We start from the raw sequence: 24174 nt of genomic DNA, 5'->3' as shown, positions 1-24174 counted from the left end.
TCACAACTATTGGTGAAGTACACTATTCTAGTTTTGAGCTTTCGCTATGCAGGTGTTTTATCTTCATCTCAAAACTTGAACTCGTTTTGGATAGATTTAATTATGGTGACAAAGAGAGTATGGACTTTCTTTCACTTTTAAATGGCCGACCCTTCCCTTAGACGGAAGTGTGTTTAGGCTTTTAGTAATTATCTTATCACGTTATAGATTTTCCTCTATATATTTTATATCTCTCCGCCTTTATTAGGCCTCTTCGATTAACTTTCCATTTTTTATAAACATATAAAATAAATTTTAATGCTTTGTTTATATAGACCTTTCCTGAGAGTAAGCGGTCCTAACTTGGAAACCGAAGTTAATCAACATTGAGCCCTTTATATCGTCTTTAGCTTTTAAAGGATTTAAAACTTTTTAAATGTAATATTTTATGAAAGAATTTCTTTGATAGTCTTCGTACTGTTTTCAAAGATGAACTAACGTTTAGTTTTTTATGCTACGCAGTTGTTGACGTTCAGGACGTTCAACATGCGCTCTATCGTTACGATAGAGAGAGAGTGTTTCACGGTTTCACTTTGCAGTAAGAGTAAATCGATTCTGACGTTTTGTTCATTCTTTCTTAGCTTAAATGTTTTAAATTCTAATTTAAAGGAACTTTTTATTTGTAAAACCTTTCAGTTTTTTCCTTTAGTCAAATAACATGTTTTTTTTTGACGATATATAATTGGACTCTTCTCTTAGGTGCGAAATCAAGAGAGAGAGAGAGAGAGAGATAGAGACGGAGGGAGAGAGAGGAGAGAAAACGTTCCGTTCAAGCGGGTAACGTTGTTCTCGTGTTACTCTCGTCCCTAGTCGCTGTACGGGGAGGAAGGATAAAACGTTTTTAGGTTTTTATTTTCGTCCCCAGGCTATGTGCGGTGAGAGATTGAAAACGTAGTTATATGAACTAGTGTTTAGTCTCTTTCCCAGCCACTGATTTTTCTTTTTATCTTAAAATATGTTTTCTGTTTTTTGCTGGTATTATGAGCTTGCATTATACGACTAATTTCGCAATTACTACCTTTTAATGAAGGGTAGAATTGCGTGTTTCAGGTAGAAATAAGTGCAAAACAGAAAATCGAAGTGATAAAGTGATATGCGCAAAGTGTTACAGTGTTGCGTCCGAGGCGCAAAGTGTTACAGTGTTGCGTCCGAGGGTTCGTCTGTTCGTGCCTGTCGTTCACCTAGTCCGGGACCTCTTGCAAGCTCCCAAGCCCAGGGGAGAAGTAATGTCAAAAGACTTATGGGTTCGAGAGGCCTTGACCAACGAACAGACGTTTTCCCTCTATGGTATCGGGTGTTTCTTACCAAGATCTCCCCTACCATAAGACGAGAGAGACGTTGTTTCTCCTCGCCATCCGTAGGCTTTTCGCATAAGAAACCTGTCACAAGGTTTCGAAGCCCTTAAGCGAAAGTCAGTCCTTTCAGGACAGGTCCAGCGTCCTGGTTACAGCCATTAGGACAGCTCTGACCCTTTGCAGTCATCGGATAACTGCTCGCCGCCTAACAAAAGCGTAACACAGACTCCGAAAGTCTTTTTTTGTAGGCAAAGTGTTGCGGTCACAGACGTTACCCTCGTCTATTACCACAACCATTTCCGTTGATCCTTAAGGGGTTGTATGGCAAAACATGCAGTATATGCTTGCCTCCCTTATGGAAGACTATTCTGCCGATTACTCCGTTGAGTCTAGCCGTTTATCTCATCGATATCCTGGCTTTCAGCCAACCTAACGTTCCTTTGTGCTTACTGTTGACGTTGGCGTAGCTTAGTCACGTCAGTCAGGTTGTTTAGAACCACACTCGATGCGGTCTCGTGTGGTTTTTCAGCCGCATTTGGACGTTAGGCCACTGGCTGATGCTCCTGTTGACGTTCTAGACGTTCACTAACAATCGGAGTTGACTTGTTTTGACGCTGTGCGTCAACCTCCGCATTCTAGAGTTGTTTTGACTGCTCAGTCTAGGCAGTCAAAGCAGTCTCGAGTGGACGCTGTACGTCCTCACGCACCTGTTGTGGTTGACAGTTCAGTTGTTGACAGTTCACAGACTGTCAAGCAGTTACATGACGTTGCGTTCTGGTCCGCTACTAATGCACCAGTGAGAGACTCAGCTTTTATCGGACAAGGTTCCTGTAGATGAGGAAGTTGCTGTTCTCCCTCCTACTGATATTCCCTTGAGGACTCTGTCAGATGGAGAGGAGCCTTAAGCTGCTTAGCCTCCTATGGACTTTAATTAAATCATGATGATTTTTTTAAGGATCTTCGTCCGGATCTTGTAACTGCTGCTCCTCGTTCGCCTAAACGTCAGAGCTTACACTAGGCCTAGCTACTTTGAAGCCGTTGTTTTTAAGCTAGTGCTCTCTCGCTCTCCTAGAGAGCGTTACGTTGGCTAGGCGACTGGTTTTTCACCAGGAGGAGTTTAGGGGATACAGCCTTTGCTTTCCCTTCCTTTAACTGTTTTATAGAGCGAGAGTCTGATATGACACGAGAGAAGTTCTCGGCTTAGGAGTTCATGCCTCTGCCCTGATAGACTTCTCAATTCTGGTAGACTCTCCCTGGCGCCTAGCCAGGAGACGCTCCAAGTTGTTTACAGGTCAACTTCTCAGCTGTTGTCGAGCCTTTGAAGTTTTGCTGTACTATTATGTCACGCATAACAAGGCTTTCAGGGATGGTAAACGGTTCCGCCTCAGTCGCTAACCCCGTCTGTTGCCACACCTGCTCCCGTAGACCCTAAATGGGCTTTGCTGCAAGACATGCAGTCCAAGCTTGCGTCCTTGATAGAGGACTTAAATGCGGAGAAGAACCTTCTGGCCAACAACCTTCCAACCGGTCGGTTGTGCGCCCTGTTGACGCTGAGGTAACCTACTCGCGTCTGCCAGTTGAGGTGGTTCCTCCACAGATGCGACCCAGTGTGGGTTGCCAGCCGCACGTTGACGTTAAGCGACGCTCGGAGGTGGTTGTTGACGTTCAGGACGTTCAACAACCAGCAGAGGTGACTTGTTGTGACGCAGTGCGTCAACCTCAGCAACCCGGTGGGGTGTTGACTGCACAACCCAGACGGTCTAGACAGTTTCGGGTTGACGCTGTGCTTCCTCGCGCACCCATGGTTGTTGACAGTTCACAGACTGTGCAGCAGTTCCATGATATTGCGTCCGGCTCCGTCACGCATCCACCAGTGCGACCGGATTCAGCGAGTCAGACGTTGCCCACTCCGTTGCCGTTTCCTCATCAGTTTCGGATGAGGAACCCTCTGATGAGGACGTTGCTGAACAAGACGATCAGCCCCCAGCCCTGCTATCCATCCAGAAGATGCTGAAGAAGGAACGCTGCTCAGTCAGGCTGTGGATGAGTCTGGTAGGGACGCTGTCATCCGTGGATCAATTTGTGTCACTAGGAAGACTACACCTCCGTCCTCTTCTATACCATCTAGCTTTTCACTGGAAAAAGGACAAGACGCTAGAAGCGGTCTCGATCCCGGTTTCCGAAAAGATAAAGTCTTGTCTGACTTGGTGAAAGGACTATATCAACCTAAGAGAGGGTCTTCCCCTGACTGTTCAGACTCCCAACCACGTTCTCTTCTCGGACGCATCGGACGTAGGCTGGGGTGCGACATTAGACGGTCGGGAATGCTCGGGAATATGGAACTCGAGTCAAAGGACAATGCATTTCAACTGCAAGGAGCTACTGGCAGTACGTCTGGCCTGGAAAAGCTTCAGGTTTCTCCTTCAAGGCAAAGTGGTGGAGGTGAACTCGGACAACACCACGGCTTTGGCGTACATCTCCAAGCAAGGAGGGACCTACTCTCTGACGTTGTACGAGATCGCAAGGGACCTCCTCACCTGGTCAAAAGGTCTAGACATATCACTAGTAATGAGGTTCATCCAAGGCAACTTGAATGTCATGGCAGATTGTCTCAGTCGGAAGGGACAAATAATTCCAACAGAATGGACCCTCCACAAGGATGTATGCAAGAGACTTTGGGCCACCTGGGGCCAGCCAACCATAGATCTGTTCGCAACCTCGATGACCAAGAGGCTCCCAATATTTTGCTCACCAATCCCGGACCCAGCAGCAGTTCATATAGATGCCTTTCTCCTAGATTGGTCACATCTAGATCTATATGCATTCCCTCCGTTCAAGATTGTCAACAAGGTACTGCAGAAGTTCGCCTCTCACGAAGGGACAAGGTTGACGCTAGTTGCTTCCCTCTGGCCCGCGAGAGAATGGTTCACCGAGGTACTTCGATGGCTAGTAGACGTTCCCAGAACACTTCCTCTAAGGGTGGACCTTCTACGTCAGCCACACGTAAAGAAGGTACACCAAGGCCTCCACGCTCTTCGTCTGACTGCCTTCAGACTATCGAAAGACTCTCGAGAGCTAGAGGCTTTTCGAAGGAGGCAGCCAGAGCGATTGCTAGAGCAAGGAGAACATCCACCCTTAGAGTCTACTAATCGAAGTGGGAAATCTTCCGAAACTGGTGCAAGTCAGTATCCGTATCCTCGACCAGTACCTCTGTAACTCAAATAGCTGACTTCCTCTTATATCTGAGGAAAGAACGATCTCTTTCAGCTCCCACTATCAAGGGTTACAAAAGCATGTTGGCATCAGTCTTCCGTCACAGAGGCTTAGATCTTTCCAACAATAAAGATCTACAGGACCTCCTTAAGTCTTTTGAGACCACGAAGGAGCGTCGTTTGGTTACACCTGGTTGGAATTTAGACGTGGTACTAGGATTCCTTATGTCAGACAGGTTCGAACCACTACAATCAGCCTCCCTGAAAGATCTCACCTTAAAGACTTTTCCTGGTATGCTTAGCCACAGCTAAAAGAGTCAGTGAGATTCATGCCTTCAGCAAGAACATCGGATTCTCATCCGAAACGGCTACATGTTCTACAACTTGGTTTTCTAGCCAAAAACGAGCTGCCTTCTCGGCCTTGGCCAATATCGTTCGATATTCCAAACTTATCGTATGGTTGGAAATGAACTAGAAATAGTCTTATGCCCTGTAAGAGCTCTTAAGTTCTATTTAAAACGAACTAAACCTTTACGAGGCCCGTCTGAAGCTTTATGGTGTTCAGTTAAGAAACCATCTTTGCCTATGTCAAAGAATGCTTTATCCTATTTTATCAGACTGTTAATACGAGAAGCTCATTCCCATCTGAATGAGGAAGACCAAGCTTTGCTGAAGGTAAGGACACACGAAGTTAGAGCTGTCGCAACTTCCGTGGCCTTTAAACAAAATAGATCTCTGCAAAGTATAATCGACGCAACCTATTGGAAAAGCAAGTCAGTGTTCGCGTCTTTTTATCTTAAGAATGTCCAGTCTCTTTACGAGAACTGCTACACTCTGGGACCATTCGTAGCAACGAGTGCAGTAGTGGGTGAGGGCTCAACCACTACAATTCCCTAATTCCATAACCTTTTTAATCTTTCTCTTGAAATGTTTTATTATTGTTTTTGGGTTGTCCGGAAGGCTAAGAAGCCTTTCGCATCCTACTTGATTTGGCGGGTGGTCAAAGTCATTTCTTGAGAAGCGCCTAGATTAGAGGTTTTGATGAGGTCCTGTTGTATGGGTTGCAACCCTTGATACTTCAGCTCCTAGGGGTCGCTCAGCATCCTAAGAGGATCGCGAGGCTCCGTAAGGAAGACGTACTTAAAAAGGCAGAGTAATTGTTCAAGTCGACTTCCTTACCAGGTACTTATTTATTTTAAGTTTGTTATTTTGATAACTGCTAAAATGAAATAAAAAATCCTTAGCTCATAATAATGTAAACATTTATTGCTGGTCTCTACCCACCCCCCTGGGTGTGAATCAGCTTATATAATCACCGGCTAAGTTAAATATTGAAAAATTTTATTTTTATAATAAAATAAATTTTTGAATATACTTACCCGGTGATTATATATTAAAGGACCCTCCCTTCCTCCCCAATAGAGACACAGTGGACCGAGGAGAAAATTGAGTTCTTTGTTTACATTGAGTACTGAGTACCTGCACGACAGATGGCGCTGTTGAAGTACACCCCCTACCTGCATAGCGATCGCTGGCGGATTTTTAACGTAGAGTTTTCTGTCGAGCAACAGAGTTGCAGCTTATATAATCACTGGGTAAGTATATTCAAAAATTTATTTTATTATAAAAATAACATATTTTCATACAATCTTCAGTATATATGAAGCATCAGCATGAGCCAACTTATTCCCGCTGCTGTGGCACTCACTACAGATTTCCTTTCCTGGATAGTAAGGATATCTAGGACAAAACTGGTCCAGTGTAACATTGGATTTCTCACAATGTAAATGGTCCACATTTGAAGGGCTGTTAAGGTAATTATTATTGATACGCTGATGTAAAAATGGATAAACCATCTTTTTGGTACTTCCATCGAGATCATTTTTCATGGACGAGCATCGTGTGCCATCTTTCCAAATTTGAAAGCCTGCAGGAAAAAGTCTGGGACGGGAATTTTCTTCAACAGTCAGCAGGGAGATCCTTTTAGTGATCGTAACTCATGTATAACGTTCCTTGGAGGTGGTCTAACTTCCAACTGAGGACAGGAGAGGTTGAAACTTCGTATGAGAGACACACCTCCAACAATGAGGAAATATTAACTCCTTTCAGTTTAAAGGCAAGCCTCAAGGTTGAGCGATAGCCTTTCAATGCAGATACTGAGAGGAGTTTTCCTCTCAAGGGTAAACAAGAAAATCTGCTATCACTGGGATAGTGGAGTCGAGAGGAGAGATACTCCTTTCCCATCAACCACAGCAGAATGCCCACTTTGCCGGGTACACTGCAACGGAAGATTCCCGGAGGTATCCAGACATCTTTTTTGCTACGTGTTGCGTAAAACCTCTCTTTGTGAGGAGATGCTGGATAATCTCCAGGCATGAAGGTTTAAGGACTCTATGGTTTTGTGGTAAATCTCTGCATGTGGCTGTCTGAGTAGATTGTGACGGGGGGGGGGGGACGGTTCTGTCAGGACTTCCATTAGCAGGCGAAGGAGGTCCAGGCACCATACCTCGTGATGCCATAGCGGAGCAACGAGAGTCATTGCAAGGTTGTTGGATATTCGCACCTTGTTGAGCAGTCTTCTCATCAGGCAAAAAGGAGAGAATGCGTAGACGTCGGTGTTGTCCAATCGTTACTGAAACAAGTCTTAACAGGACACTTGAAGGTCCGGCACAGGGGAGCAGTACATTGGGAGCTTGCTGTTCAGGGATGTTGCGAACAGATCAACTGTTGGAGAACTCCACAAAGTCGGGACTTTGTTGGCTACTAGGTGATTTAAAGACCACTCAGTGCCCACTGAGTCGCTTTGATCAGGTTGTCCGTGAGCAAACTGCTGTTGCCGGGAATGAAGCGAGCCGATAGGGACACTAAGTTGTCTTCTCCCTATCATAGCATCTCTACTGCTATATGGCAAAGGTGCTGTGAAAAGGTACTGTCATTCTTGTTTACATACACCACCACTATGGTGTTGTTGCTTATCTACACCACGGAGTGACCTGTCAGGAGCTGATGAAATTGTTGCAGGGCCAGAAAGCCTTGCCCTCATTTTATGTGCAGTATAGTTTTACATACTGACTAGAGCATGGAGGTTGTGTGATGCAGGAAGTGGGGCCCCCACCCTTCTTTAGATACATCTGTGAAGAGCATCAATTCTGGAAGGGGAAAGAGAAGATCTACTCCTCTGCGAAGGCTGTCGTCTGCCATCCACCATCTCAGGTCCGTCTTCTGCTCGGGTGTCATTGGGCCCAACATGTCTGGTGAGTCCTTGCGCAGAGCCCAACTGGACTTTAGCAGCCACTGGAAAGATTTCATTCGCAGACGGCCATTGGCTATCACAAGTTTCAGGAAGGACAGGTGTCCTATAAGTCGTAGCCAATTTTTAAATTTTTAAAGCAACTGGAGAAAAGACAGCAAACATAAACAAGTTAACAGCTGTATTAGAATTTATACCACCTACACCTGTTGAAGAAGAAAGAGCTTTTTCAGCTGTCAGACTGTTTATCACGAAACTTAGAACTCGTCTAAGAGATAAAAGTGTTAATTGTTTGTTTTTTACGTACATATTTTAAGTCAAAGAAGTATGTACTTTGCAGTAACAGATCAAAGCAAATTTATGATTCTCCTACTTTTTCTATTCCATCAAGAGCATTATATGAATATAAAGTTTTCTTGTTATTTTTTTCTTTCATATAACTGCCATAGAGGCAGGTTTTACTGTATTTCAGTTTATGCTTTTCAGAGTCATGTGAAGACAAAGTCATTTTGATTTTACAAATTTTGTCAATTGTGATGACATTAATAATTTTTTCTTTCACCAGGCTTATTTTACAGTGATTACAGTCCTTTATATTCAAGAATTTGGTTATTTGTGATGAACACTGACTATTTTTTCTTTCACTAGGTTTATATTACAAAATTCTGTGATCATACTGTATAAGATATTTTCATATCAATTGTAAAAAGATTTGTCAGTTTCTTATTTCCGGATAAAAATCTGCATAAAATTAAGTGTTTAATCAGTTTTAATATTCTGCTTGTAAATTTCAATGAATGATGTTTTTCGTATTATATATTGCGGATATATTTTTCAATGCTTCAAGAATAATGAAATAATCACATGCTATGAGTCTTTTGTAATATTTCATTCCTTAACTACAAAAATAATTTTTCTATTTAAAATCCAAGGATTTCTCAAGAATTTCCCAGGATACCAGGAAACACTAACTTTTTCCCGAAATCCCGGGATTAAGAAAAGAGTCTCAAATGACAATCCCTAATACAGAAATATATGAGAAAAAAAGATACAGACAAATAATTTAATTTTGAATAGATCTTAACATCATAAATGCAGTAAACACTTCAACTAGGTATGTTTTAAAAATTAAACAACTACTAACCATAGTCTACGTAGCCTGGACAGCAAAGGCTATGTGTAGCTCAAAGAAAGGGCAGTAAAGACACATTAAGCTCATTAGCACTCATTCTTTCCCATTCTCACAGAAAGAAAATTTATAGCATGTAAATTTGTCACAACATTGTTAAAATTTAATAATTTGAAAAAGAATTTATAGAGTAATGAAGGGGAGTGATGGGGTAAAAGAATCTTTTGACCAAATTAATTCTCGTATTCTGAGTAACAACTGTGAACACACAGACAAACAAAGAACAAACTATAGTGTTAACTGAAATGCATCAGGCCTTTATTAAGTGCACAAATGCTACTCGTCTGTCATACTGACGCAATTCTTCTTCCTTCCGAGGTTTTCTGTAAATTATTTTGTGGAAATAAATCAGCACAGAATGCAATAAATTATTGGTTTGTAATTACTGCACTGTGCCTGCACTAATCATCTGATGTTTTCCTGAGTTCTAAACCTGGTTAATCAATTAGTTTTTAGGTAAGCTCTGATTCCTGCTGCAGTAATAAATTGTTTTTGAAGCATAAAAAGGTCCTTTACACACCAAAAAGTTACAAGCATTAAAAGAAGTTACAAGCATTAAAGAATAAAGATTTCAGATGAAAATCAAATTACTTACAGCCATATTGTGATTATTTACCAAATCTTGAAGTTCTTGGGTTGTGAAACTTTTTAGTCCAACAAGTTCACTCTCATAATCATCATAAAGGAAGGGATATGCTATAGAATCAATGACAAGAAGTTTGATCTTTTGATTTTCCTTTTGGAGAGAACAGACTCTTCTAACTGCAGCAAGCACTTCTAAGCAGTTGTAGCACCTGAAAATATGAGTGATTAAATACTCCTAATGCATATTAAACAAATGCTATAAAAGCTTCTGCATACATAAAAAATAAGATTTTTTTAAAACAAAACTGTTTTCATTACAAACTCATTTGGTTAAATTTGCTTAATCCTGTGAGCAGCAGCTCTCTGGACATTTTAAACAAAAGAACAACAACTCTCACATGGTAGGTATCCCCATGTGTAGCTCCTTCAGTGGTAATAGAGTCATTCCCTTTGTTGTCCAGAATTACAACAACAGTTGGACAATTTTAATGGTGCAAGATGATTTATTTGCATTAGAAAAGAAATTTCCTCTTTAAAAAATTATATTAAATCCAGACCATTTAGCTTACATTTGCCTGGGTGCTATTCAGGAGGATTGACCTTCCGAGTCATCAACGATGGGAAGTCACATTTTCATCCCAACAAGGTGAAAGGAGTCAACAAAAAAGCTTCTTTAAAAGCATTGGTTGAAAAAAAAAAATCATAAAGATCCCTTAAATAAGGCATATCAGCCTATACCTGAGTGCCATGATCTTGATGAAAACTGAGTATGGCTCAGAATTAGAGGGAAGATGAATGTTCTTTCTCCACAGCTTAACCTGTGTCATGCCCCCCAGATGGTCAGAGATTTAGTGTACACAGTGTTTATCAATTTGTGAATTAAAAAACAAGAAACCAGCTGATTGAGATGCCCTCAATGAAACATTAAATCAGATTACATCACTCTTGTGATCAATGCTGGGGGAAAAACCAAAACTTCATAACCCCGATTTTTTTTCATTGATCCTAACTGGGTCTTCCTCCTTAACTGTGACATAATCACCACTCTACTCTGAAATAACTATTGTATTTGTTCCCACTCTCTAAATCCTTCTACTGCATCAGATTTATCATTGAATAGATGTAGACAGCTCCAATGATATAAGAGAATAGTAGAAATCTGCTACTCGGAGACTAAAAATCTTGTCTGCAACTTAAGAGTACTTGAGCCTTAAAATGGTATTGTACAATGATGTATGCTTGTTTAGTCTTGTGGTTTAAACAGCCCCTCTTAAGGATACTGGCACTTCTTGAATTGGTAAAGATTACAAACCTATGATACACCTTATCTTCAAATATTTCAATAATGTCAATCACTAATAAAATCATGGATAATTCAGATGTAAATACTTATGCTTTATTAGATAATGAGATCTGACATAATTCATCTGAGGACATTAAAGCAGCAGTTGAAGTTTTAGAGCCATCAGCATATATAGCATAATGAGGTTCTTCCCTTTGAATATGTTCCACGACATTTTGTTTATGATAACTCAGAGAACAGCTACATTTCTTTGATGAATAAAGATGGGAGCATATTTTTGTTTTCTTTATGATCCAAGGTGGAAGAAAGAGAGATGGCTGATTAAGGTTCTTTCTGATGTTTGTAGATTATAGTAGACTATTTGCTCTTATGGGAAATTATGGTTCATGAGTTTTTACGAGTATATTGCTGTTGTTGAACAGCTTCTTTTTTGGAGAACTGGAGGATGGGATCTTTAATGCACTTCACTTTGTTACAAAATCTCAATGTAAGGACAAGGTTGATTCCCCGTTTCCACATAATACCGAAATATTTGGGGACGATCTAAGGGCTCAACTGCAAAGTCTCAGACCTCGAGTGTTCATTGGATCTGAAGATTTCAAAGTAGCTTCAGATATTGATCCACATGTTCAGCTATCAAAATCCTTCTCGATAACATTAATGCTTTATAGATCATCAGTTAAGTTAATCTCTTTGCATCCCATAATATATAAGACAGCTTTTTTATTAGGTTTAGACTGAGCATTATTTTATTTACATTTAAGGGGACCTTCCGCTAAGGTGTTTGACATAACTTTTATTGTTTCTATGTATGTATGTATGCAGAAACATGTTGTACAAGCTCTCTAGAAGTTTCAGCCAATTATTTCTTTTACAAATAATGAAGATAAAGCGGTCTTTAAATGATGACGTCATCCTTACTGCGTTGTCTGCATGACTGATTTTGACAGAATTGTCTTTGCGTGTTTATTTCTGCATATACATAGCGATTTTTTCCCTAAAATTTCCAAAAGTTTGTACATCTGGCAGAGATGGAAGGCATTGTAGAGGGTATGTGAACACAAACCACGATCCACGAGACAACCAGCCAAACGTATAGAAGTTACGATGCATGTGTGTTTGTTTACTTACATTTCATATGTACAATGTGTTTTCACAACGTCCTTGTGAACTCAATAGGAAGGCCAATGTTACCGAAGGTTAAAGAAAGTACAAAAAGTAATCAGAGAGCAACAAAAAAGAGCCACAAAGAGAGGGAAACATGAAAAGAGTACAAAGCTGGAATATTCTCACTAAAATTAGCAAGGAGAGGCTGCTGGCAACTCATGATACCCTCACACCAAGTGTATTAGTAAACTTAGGGTTTAAATACCTCGTTTAAGGAGCCTTTATGTAGGAATAAACAATAAAAGTACAAAGTGAGATTATCATAATATTATTTTGATTTTTTCTAAGAAAAAAATGAAAATTTATAGCAAATCTTTGGGAGCTCATAACTCAAAAAAATACTTATTCACACTTGGGTACATTTTTCTCGGTTATATATAGTTCAATTTTAGAGAAAAAGATATAATTGAAAAGAAAAAGAAAAATCCCACAATTTTGTGTGACAGAATTTTGATTTTCCTTTTTCTCTTTTATTCATTATTTTGCTTCTAGACAAAGAAAATTAAGAAAAAAAATCATTAAAAATAAAAGAAAAAGGAAAATCAAGAATCTATCACACAGAATTATTCGGTTTATAAAGAAGTTTTAATGGTATGATTTCCAATACAATTGGTGTCATATGAGTGGAGAAAAATGTACCTAATTTTTTTTGGTAAATCATGATTTTTGCTAATAAATCAAAAATTTTTCGATCGAATGACTTGAAATCTTTATATGATGAAGGTATTATATATGTTTAAAACATATAAAAACGGTGTATTTTGAATAATTAGAACAAAAAAAATGCAGGACATAGCAGATGGTTCCCTTAATGTAAGACGCACATACTTTCTAATTGAGGCGAGTATCTAACATTAGTCCCAAAAATTTTACTTTATCTTGGAATTGGATTTAGATGCCACCCGATGCCAGATTTCTTTTTTGGGTTTGCTTCCATTTTTTTTTCGCAGAAAGTCTGAAACCAACAGATGCAGTCAAAACTTGTATTTTTTTAGTCGAGTTTAGAATTCTTTGTAGGTGCCGAAGATTATTTGACGAGTAGTATATCATGATGCAAAGTCATCGACATCAAATCTACTTTACACTCCAGTGGTACTAGAACATTAATTAGCTAATTAGCATTGCAAAGAAGTTCCACTTTAAAACACTACTGTACTGTGGGGTACATCCTATTCAAGGTAGATCACTCTGATTGTGAGCTAAATTGCAAAGCTTATAAAATGATATTACAATGAAAACACTGATTCAGTCTATAATTCAAATTTTTTCCAGTAATATGTAAACACAACAGGTCTGAAATAGATACAGTATGTCATTGCTTCGATTATTAGGATCCTTTTAATGAATTAGTTATTGGTATTACCATTGCATGTTTTCATATCTTTGGAAATAGATGATTATAAAATTCTAATAGATAGGCCTTTGACAAACGGCCTAGATTTTTATCATTTCAAACTTTATCTTTAGCAAGGGTCATTGAACTATAGTTTGACAATGCAATTTCAAGTTCCTCTTTGGTATATCTCTTATTGTAATAGATATCTGATACAGTAGCAAAATTCAATGCAATTACTTCTTCTCTTTTTTTTTTATGTATCAAAAAGTGGAATGCATATTATTAACACTGATTATGCTTTCAATATTTTGTCCAATAATATTTGAGATTGCCTATATACCATGAATTAATGAACCATCATGCATAAATGCATGTCTTGCAGGTCTGCTATTTAAACCAATAATTTTTCTCAATTTTTGCCACATCTTGGGGAATGGAGTATTTTCTGATGTACAAGACATAATTTTGCAATGATATCCTATCTTTTATACAGGTATCTTCTTTTCTAAATTTAGCACATACCTTATTAAAATATGGTTTCAACCCATTAATTTTTATTGCTATATAACTAGTTTCTTAATTACATTTCCTAATATGCGGGGACTAGTATTCCCATTTTTAAATCTTTTACCAAAATTTTCTAGTCTCCTTCCAATTGTATGTTTTTTTATTATCAACTGGTTTAGTAGGCTATATCTGACCCCCAAGGGACCTAGTGTTTCATTTGTTGGGAATTAGTCAGAGGCATAGATTTGTCAACTGCTTGTGTGATGAACTTTATAAAGAAATCATTTGTTTCATAATGATCTTGGGAATAAATAAATAGAGGCACTTGACCCGTAAAAACACAAACTTCTCCCAATGAGATTTATTTATATTACAACGTTAAATGGGAGGAGTTGGTCTAGGTCCTAATGTGGTTATTAATACAGGAAAATGGTCACTACTATAAAAATAGTCTAGCACATTCCATTTAAACCTATCAATATTAATGTTTGAACAAAGCGTTTAGTCTAATGAAAAATATGTCCCAAGATTTTTTGAATAGCAAATACTAAAAAAACCCAGGTTTAATATACATAGGTTATGATAATTCACTATTTCTTCAACCTTGCAAACATTTGTATCAACTTAATATAATCAGCATTCCAAAAGAGATTGTGGGCATTGAGGTCTCCAATTAATAGGAAATCTTGCTTACTTGGGAATTCTTTGGTAAATTTTGTGAATTATTGTTGCAAGAAGGTTAAATGAATATATTTCAAATATTAAGAGAGTTATTATTAAGATGTACAGTACTGTAACTCCTGATAACTGAATTTCAGACGTGTTTAATATTTCTGCATCATAAGTTACATTATTATGAATATAGATCACAGTTCTTAATGCATCAGCAGAAGGGGCTGAGTGATATACTAGTGTAATTTCCTATGGAAGTAATAGTATCATTAGTATGCTGTAGGAATACAGTATTCCAATAAGACTATAATTTTCTAAGTCTTTCCCAAAGATGCAGGGGGGTTTCAAGACTATTAATATTCCATTGAATTATGTATGGATTGAACATTACTGCAATGGAGATGGATTTCCACAGCCTATAGCATTATTTCTACTTATTTAGCTGCAGTTAGGTTTCAGTTTAACTGCACTAACAATGATTTTAGAAGGTTTTAGTGCTTCAGATAAAGTTACCTGATGTTTACTGTAATTATAATTTACTTTTTCATTATTATTTTGATTAGAATAATGTTTTTCTTCACAAAATAATAACATATTTTACTAATTATTTATAAAACTAATGATAACATTAATTACAAATTGCCGATCAAAGTTACTTTTATCATTACGAAATAAAATCATTACAATCCCAATACACAGCAAATACACGTAAAAAACAAAATGATGAAAAAAAAAAAAAACGGTGTCAGTTGGGGGTATGAAATGCTCTAGTAAGTCAAACGTAAGTATTGTACTTATTTATAAATCACCAAATATAAACTTATTATTTGACTCTATAATAACTCTAAAATCAATAACATTATTTGTCCAAACTATATCCCTATTTACTGTGGACAAAAGTTACAGCTGTATTTGATATATACAGAATTTTGATAAAACTGATGTTTCACTTAACTGTATCTAATAATAATATATGTAATATTTACATACTGTATTAGTAATGTAATGTACAGGTAATAAGAAATAAAAACAGTGAATATTAATCTTTTTCATTGCTTTTGTTTATAAGTTGATCAATACTACTGTTTGTCTATACTTTCCAGATGAGCTGATTAAGGCAAACTACTGAAGGATCTTTTCATTTCTTAAAAGAAATAATTAATGCTTGAACTATAATTTCTATTTTAGTATACTATGGTAAATAGTTTTATTTTAAACAATTTTCCAACATACTATTAACTGTTAGGTTTAATGGCATATCAAAGTTTATTGCAGTTTCCTCCATGTTGTCAATGCACAATAATTTATAGGAAGTTAACTTTTCTTCTAATAATTTAGGTAATTTTTTTGCATTTTGGTTCACCTTTTCATATACAGAATAATTTTTGCACATTTTATCTATTGATAAGTTTAATGGCATATCACCCTACTGTACTTACTAATGAATGCAGGAATGACCATTTTTCTACCTTCCCAAATTTCATAAAATCTTATATTAATTCGTGTTAAAACAAAACTATTTTCTCAGCTTTCAGACACACTTTGCCACATTACCTTCTAAATTCGTCCATTTACATTCAATTTTGTGATTTGCACATTTATAAGGATTTCAAGCAAATCTTTTATTCTTCTTCTCCAGTTTTGGATACAGCTTTCCCCAAATCCAAACAGTTTAGCAGCTATAAATATTGTTTTCTCACCTTCAGCTACAGCTTGTCGTTTATAATTAGCAGTTTGTATCTTTGAGGATCTTTTCTCCATGGCAAATAAGAGTATGCAGTAATGTAAAAATATATAAGTCTTATTTTATTAACTATGTAACATAACTAGGGCACTTATTTACTATCGTACAATGGTTGAAATAAAAGCAAAAAAGCTCTTATCCGATTCGTTTGTTCCATACAAAACAGCTACCTTTTGTTCAGTTGCTATAGTGGCTCTAAGCTTTTAGGTAATGATTATAACATTACTAACATAATTTTATAATTTTCTCTTACTTTCTTAAAATTAATAACAATTTACAGTTACAAATTACTTATCAAAATATTCATAACTTTCAAATTTTAGTTAAACAGAAGCATGGGATAAAAATATTTTATTTTCCTTTTTGAATATTCATTCATTGAATCTTTGTATACTGGGATATTGGTGTACTGTAGAGGTTAAAATAATTTATGAATGGTTAGGGATTGTTTTCTCTCTTTTTTTAAAAGTATATATATATACATATATATATATATATATATATATATATATATATATAAAATATATATATATATATACATATATATATATATATATATATATATATATATATATATATATATATATATATATACATATATATATAAAGTATGTATGTATGTTTATATGTATGCACATACAATATGTTATGTACGGTATATAAATCCTACTTACAATGAAAATAGACTTCCAACACATCATAAGAATGGATCTCATTCAATACCCAAGAAGCTCCTGTACTCCCCTAACTTCTAAAGAATTGACTACCTTCTTACCAAGCTTCATTGACCATGCTCGCTTGAGCGGTAAAGTAATCCTGCATAAAGGACAAAGGTTTAGATTTGCAAAGGAAAAAATACATTATAGTACATTGCAGTATACTGCATGTACTGTATATGTATAATACAAGCCAATTCTTTATACTTCATGATGATGCAAGGGGAGCAGTTGAAATCATTTTTCATTAAAACTCTAAGTGAAAAAAAAGGGATTTTGACGAAGGAAAAATCTATTTCTGGGGAGAGACCTGTGACGCCCGGTGAAAAGAGTCCTTCTTTACACTTTTCTGATATAAATCTTCCAAATATACCAGAGAAAGATAAAAGCATGGAATGCAGAGGTTACTACCCTCGCGCGAGCACCTCGTGGGTGTCGTGTATACATCAGGGGCGTGTGAAAACCACTATTCACAGGCTGTCTTCCATTTAGATAATCCCTTCATCAAAGGGAAGGGCCGTAACAAAGGCCCCAGAAACCACACTTGGACCACGCCACCGTCACCCACACGAACGCCCTCTAGGTCATCCTTCTGCAAGAACATATGGCTTGGCAAGGAAAGGGTGGGTCCGTACAAAAATAACCGGGAAGGGTTTCACCGGGCGTCACAGGTCTCTCCCCAGAAATAGATTTTTCCTTCGTCAAAATCCCTTTTCTGGGTCGACCAGTGACGGCCGGTGAAAATGTACCAGAGAATGCCTTCCAAGCCCAATAAAGTAATAACATAATGAGGAGAATACAAACACCATGTACGACAATAATATAATATAATAATGTAAGTAAACCTCAAATTACCAACTAGCCCAATGACATAGGGAACCTAAGGCTAAATAAATATGAAGACAAGGAATCAACTGAGTGTCGAAACGCAAAAGGCATCAAACCTTACATGTCTAAGCATATCTAAACATTAAAGGAACGGTAACTACAATAACAGTTAAACCATAGGTATTAAACATGGTAAATATCATAGGGCTAACGAACTACCCAGGAGAGTGGCGACGTGGTGTGAGTGGCGGGTAGGAGGGAGAAGAGAAGAAATGGAAGAAAGGAAGAAGAGATTAATAGGGAGAGATAAGACTCCCCGCTGCCACCGTCGGGTATTTAAGGGCCTGTAAGTTCTTTAGATAGTGGCGTTTGACAACCATAGGTGATTTCCAACCCGTATATTTTTTAAAGTCATCAAAGTCCCTGTTCTGGAAGTAATTGATGGAGGTATCTACTGACTGTATATCATGAGCCTGGGGAAATGATTCCGGATTAGTATGTTTAATGAAGTAGAGGATTTGTTGCCTGATACCGTGAATGGAAATAGTACCTCCTTGTTCCCTGATAACCAAGGGGCCAGACGAGCGGGTGGCAGTTCTAGCTAAAAAGGCCCTGAGAGTAGTGACTGGACACAGAGAAAGGATCCTGGGGAAGAAGGCTAATCTTCCGAGGGGAGCACCTATTTTGCGGATCCTCATTTTTAGCTAGGAAAGCTTTGTCTGGAGAAAGGAGTACTTCGGCTGAAGGGAGGAAATCTATGTTTCCCGGGTTTCGTGAGAGAGCTGCTAGTTCTGATATTCCAGCACCTGAGGCCAAAGCCGTTAGAAATAAAGTCTTCCTAAGAAGAGTGATATAAGAGCAGGATTCATTGTCCGTGTCCGTCGCAAGTTTGAGGACAGCGTTCAGAGACCAAGAGACCTTTTGTGGCCGAACCGAAGGTCGAAGCCTAGCACATTCTTTTGGAATAGATGAGAAATAGGAATCAGCTAGGTTAATGTTAAACCCAACAAGGAAGATCTTCTTCAAAGCTGACTTGATGGTGGTTAAAGTGCTAGCTGCTAGGCCTTTGTCAAATAGGAACCTCAAGAAAGAGATGTCTAAATTCGGAGACATACGAGTATGGTCTGAACTCTTAGGAAATCTGCTAGTTCTTAACGGCCGAATCATATTGACGAATTGTCGAGTCCCTTTTGTCTGATTCGATGAAGAGAACGTTGTCCGGGTCAATGTCCGGGTCAATGTTCGCGTCTCTACGCGCTGCAAACTTCATGTAGTCCACAAAGTTAGAGTTTTGGCTATCCTTGAGGAATCTGACACAGTGAGTTTGGATTACTTGGGTCAGTTTGGGGAACGGGATCCGGAAGGGACGGAGTTTCAACTCGAGGAGGAGAGGAAACCAACTGTTCTTTGGCCAGTGAGGTGGTACTAAAGCCACTGGCCCCCGGAAGGAGCTAGTTTGTGTAAAACTTTCATTAGAAGATTCACTGGGGGAAATACGTAAACCTTCTTCCAATGGTTCCAATCCAGGGTTAATGCGCCCATGGCATAAGCCTGAGGGTCTAGGGTTGGGGTCACATAACAAGGAAGTTTGTGATTCATCTGAGTTGCGAATAGATCTACCTGGAGGCCCGGAACCAGCCTGAGTATCCACCGGAATGAAATTATGTCCAGAGACCATTCTGACTCCAGTGGTTTCGTCCTGGATAGTGAGTTCGCTCTCACATTCTGGACTCCCGCTAGGTGAGTTGCTGACAAGGAACCAGTTCTTTTCTGTTGCCCAGTCGAAGATAGTGACCAGGATCTGATTCAGGTTGGGTGACTTGGATCTGCCTCTGTTGACGCAGTGTACTACGTCTGTGCTGTCTGACACTACTCTGATGTGGGTCGACCTCGGAGGAGAGAGTCTCTTCAGGGTCAAGAACACTGCCATGGCTTCGAGAACATTGATATGGGACTGTTTCATGGCGGGTGACCAAGAGCCCTGAAACATCTGATGTTCGGAGTAATCCCCCCATCCACTTAGAGACGCGTCTGTATGGAATGTCACTTGTGGAGGTGGGAATTGTAGAGGAACCGATTTGGAGAGGTTCTTCGGTTCGAACCATGGGCGTAGTCTCATTTTCAAGACCGAGGGGATCTTCGAGACCTTGTCTCTTAAAGGTACTGTAGCTCTCTTTCTCCAAACTCGATTGATGTCTTTGAGTTTGGCTTTTAATAGGAGATCTGTTACTGAAGTGAATTGGAGAAGGCCGAGGATTCTTTCTAAGGCTCTTCTGGACACCTGCTTGTTTGAGAAAATTCTTGATCTTGGAAGCTATTTCTCTTACCTTTTTGGAAGGGAGAGACAACGTGTGCTTCGAAAGGTCCCACTGAATGCCTAACCCTTCTAAGTGGCCTGATGGTTGCAGGCGGGACTTTTGGAGATTGACCCGAAATCTCAGGTTGGCGAGAAATCGAAGTACTTCCTTCATAGCTCTGTTGCCTTCTATGGCCGACCGGGCCCAAATGAGCCAACCGTCCAGATAAGCAATGATCTGTATCCCTTGGTTCCTGAGTTGTTCTAACACTGTCTCTCCCAGTTTCGTGAATATCCTGGGATCAATGTTGAGGCCGAAGGGCATGACTTTGAACGCAAAGGCTTTCTTGCCTAGGCGGAAACCCAGATAAGGAGAGAAGTTTCGAGCTATTGGCACATGATAATAGGCATCGGTAAGGTCGATAGAGGTGGTGACGGCCCTACGGGGAAGTAAGGTCCGTACCTGAGAGATAGTCAACATCCGGAACTTGTCGCAGAGAATGTAAGAGTTTAGCTTTGACAAGTCCAGGTCCACTCTCAATGCCGACAAGCCTTTCTTCGGAATTGTGAACAGGCGGCCTTGGAACTTCAGTGATCGAACCCGTTTGATTGCTTTCTTCTTGAGTAACTCTGTGGTGTACTCTTTCAGGATGGGAGTGGGTTTCTGGGAGAAGGTCACTGGTGGAGGAGGAGAACCTTGTGGCCATTTCCACCCCAAACCTTTAGAGATTATGCTATGAGCCCACGGACTGAAGGTCCAATGGTCTCGAAAGTGGTAAAGTCTCCCCCCTACCGGGACCACCTCGTTGTGAGGGAGTGAATCTAGGTCCTTTCCTTCCCCGAGCCCCATTTGACCTAGGTCCGCCTCGATGGCGGAACTGTCCTCTACCCCTGTAGCTTCCTCTCTGGTGTCCACGAAAGGAACCTGAGGGTTCGGAGCTAGGGTTGTATGCAGGCGAGGGCATCCAAACGGGGTTGGGTTGTGTACCTGGGGAATCAGTGAGGTAGACCACCTGATGAGGGGGATTCGGATGCAGAGACTTCGAAGCAGAGGGAGACTGTGATGACGAGTGGGTAACTGACGATTGATGGCAGTGACCCCGGTTCGTCTTGTAAAGGGTAAATCTCTGCTTCTTCTTGAAGAAAGCTTGCTTTTGGGCTTCAACCTTCATTTTGGCAGTGAGGCCCCGCCTCACCTGCAATTTTGGTTTGCTCTCGTATCATCTTGTAGAACCTTGTTCACCTCCTCCTGAGGGAAGAGGGTTTTACCCCAGCAGGAGGAAGCTATCAGCCTGTTCGGTTCATGTCTGATAGAGGCCTCAGACAGAACGTATTTCCCACAACTAACCCGAGCAGACCACAAGACGTGTAGGTCGATTTGGTAGGACAGAGATAGGTTCTTCGTGAATATCCGAAACAAGGTCTCAGTGGGATAAAGCGAGGCTAGGGACTCCCCGAGGTGGGGTCCGTCTCTTTAAGAGCCGGCATGGCAGAACCTTCTTTGACAGCTTGAATAGTAAGACCTGTTAATTTATCCGTAATAGGCAAGGTAATAATGAGAGCAGTTGTAAATATGGCGTAGGCCCCATTGTATGGGGTGAGCTTGGAATTAGCGTACCCCCAGAACGACAACATCTTGGCCCAGACAGCTTGGGCCTGCTCTTTAGGAAATATTACCGTTACCTTCGGTACCTTGTCTAACCTAACCAAGACATGGTACCATCTATATATGGAGCATGTAAGGCAAATCTCTATGGGTTGTTTTTATCGAAGAAGGTTACTTCGATGCGTCTGGGGCTGTAGGGGGAGACATCCGAGTTCCTGAACGGATCAGATTCGCCACCATATCTTTGAGCTCCGTCATAGCTCCTTGGCTTGCCCTAGAATGTGTTGTATCTGCTCTTTAACCATATCCCTGATCAGGAATGCGGGAAGGAGGGATCCTGAGCACGACCCGCTGACGAAGCCCTGGACTTATCGGACTTCGTCTTTTAGCAGTCACGGTTTTATGCAAAGTAATATGAACATCAGGATCCTTTGAGGGTCCTAGGCTGGTGGCGCAGATAATGGTAAAGCTGAAGGCTCAAAACTCATCACCACCTACCTGCTCGTCCATGGGTTCGATGTCCAACCCTAAAGAAGACACGTCCCCCTCCAATAAAGCTTCCTCTTCCGTTGGAATGGTTGCTCTAACCACCTCAATTAACGGGGCCTCTGTCTCCGGTGGAACTGCCGTAGTAGTAGAGCCCAGGAACAGTCGAGAGGCCATGTCTCCTCCGAGGAAATAGGGTCCGCCAGATGGAGCATTCCTTCCAAATCTTGACACCCAAGGGCGGAGAGCCGCTCTTGCAGCCCGGAGAGATTCATCATCATCCTGAAAGAGGTGAGGGGATTAGTGATGAAGGAGAAGACCTTTCTCCTCAATAAGCGATGTATACATAAATCAAGATCAAATTAAATCATCGCCACAGGATATCAAAAGGAACAAATTAGAACCAACTTACATCATCGTTCAGGAGTAGGGAGGACAGCTCGTAGCAGAGCATGCATGACTCCGGGGACCATACCATGTAGGAGGACCTTCTGTAAAAGATTCTGTAAAAGAAAGTAGACATAAGTCTGGATGTTCCTTGAGACTCTGGTTAGTGATGCTATTCACAGGCTGGGATCAACCAAATTATCTATAAACAATAATATATATGTATATGTATATATTTGTACATGTATATAATATATATGTATATATTTATGCATATATTTAATTATATATATGTATATATATGAATAAATATCCATACAACATCGTGTTCAAATAGAAATAAATTTCTACTTCGTACTTGGGATCGAACGCTAGCCCCTTCTAATGAAAAAGCCAGGTCGAAACCATCCATGCCATGAGAGGCCATTTTACTGGATAACATTAATTATGTGTGGCTAACATGGTTCTATCATTGCTAGCTAGAGCTACAAATTAACATATAACGTCAAGTAACCACGTAACATGTAACTATAAATCTCATCGGTAAAATAATGTTAACCTCGGTTCTGAACGACTGAGTGGTTCTGAACGTCTGAGTGATCTCCGGTGACACCGGAGATCCGGTGACAAAGGTCCGTAATAGTGAAATCGTGAACACCAGTGGTAAGATAATGTTAACCTCAATGCTGAACGTCTGTGTGAGTTCCGGTGAAGCCGGAGATTCGGTGAAAAAGGACCGTAATAATGAAATTGTGATTAATCATGAAAAAGGTACGTGTGCATAAGGCCGAAGCCGGAGTCTGAGTGCCGGGTTTCACCGTTGCACTCCAAATATCTGACTAGTTCCCAACCCAATGAGTATCCATTATAGCGGAGTATAACTCAAGGCGGTGAACGTTCCGAAGAGAACGGAACTACGGGTGGCGGCATAAAGTGATCCCAAAATAATGACTCATACACTAACGGAACCTATCAATAATGGTAGCTATATTAACAGTAACCACATCAATAAAACATAAATACCATCAAACGTAATATCATAAACCCGGAGAAGAAGAGGAGGCCGGGATAACTCGTGAGCGTATAAAACGGAAAACGGGAAATCGACCTCTCCTTACTCGAGCTTAAGAAAGAAAACGAGAGAAAGGGTAACTCGTAACTGTAGTAACAGAAACCGAGAACTCCATGCTCATGCTCTCATGGTTACATTACAAAGAACCAAAAGCACACAATAATATGATATAAGAATAATGATAAAATTATAATAACCAAGAACGAAGAATAACGACAGCGTAACAAATAAATATAAAGATACAGTGTAACCTCTACATCCGAACGTATCTACATCCGAATTTTTCAACATCCGAAGTAAAATTCGAGCAAATTTTTGACTCTACACCCGAATTGTATCCGAATTTTTCGACACGCGAAGTACAATTCGAACACGTTCCTACTCTACACCCGAATTTTTTTTTCGACACCCGAAGTAAACAATACTCGTACGCGTAGTCGGTGCTCATAGCGCCTGATTTGTTTTTTATTTCCGCCGATAGAAG

General features: G+C 39.7%; 1 protein-coding gene across 2 annotated transcripts in view; it reads right to left on the bottom strand.

Moving 5' to 3' along the window:
• LOC137625779 (DNA repair protein RAD51 homolog 3-like) overlaps positions 1 to 24174 on the bottom strand; it is a 487355-nt gene that overhangs the window by 60574 nt on the left and 402607 nt on the right. For both annotated transcript variants that reach the window (XM_068356670.1, XM_068356676.1), the window contains exon 7: positions 9581 to 9779. In XM_068356670.1, the coding sequence (XP_068212771.1) occupies positions 9581 to 9779 (199 nt within the window). The remainder of the gene's footprint in view (positions 1 to 9580; positions 9780 to 24174) is intronic.

The sequence above is a fragment of the Palaemon carinicauda genome, chromosome 2 (genome assembly GCF_036898095.1).
Source record: "Palaemon carinicauda isolate YSFRI2023 chromosome 2, ASM3689809v2, whole genome shotgun sequence".
NCBI classification, from domain to species: Eukaryota; Metazoa; Arthropoda; class Malacostraca; order Decapoda; family Palaemonidae; genus Palaemon; species Palaemon carinicauda.
The sequence above is the reverse complement of the archived record's forward strand: the minus strand, read 5'-3'. Positions and strand labels throughout refer to the sequence as shown.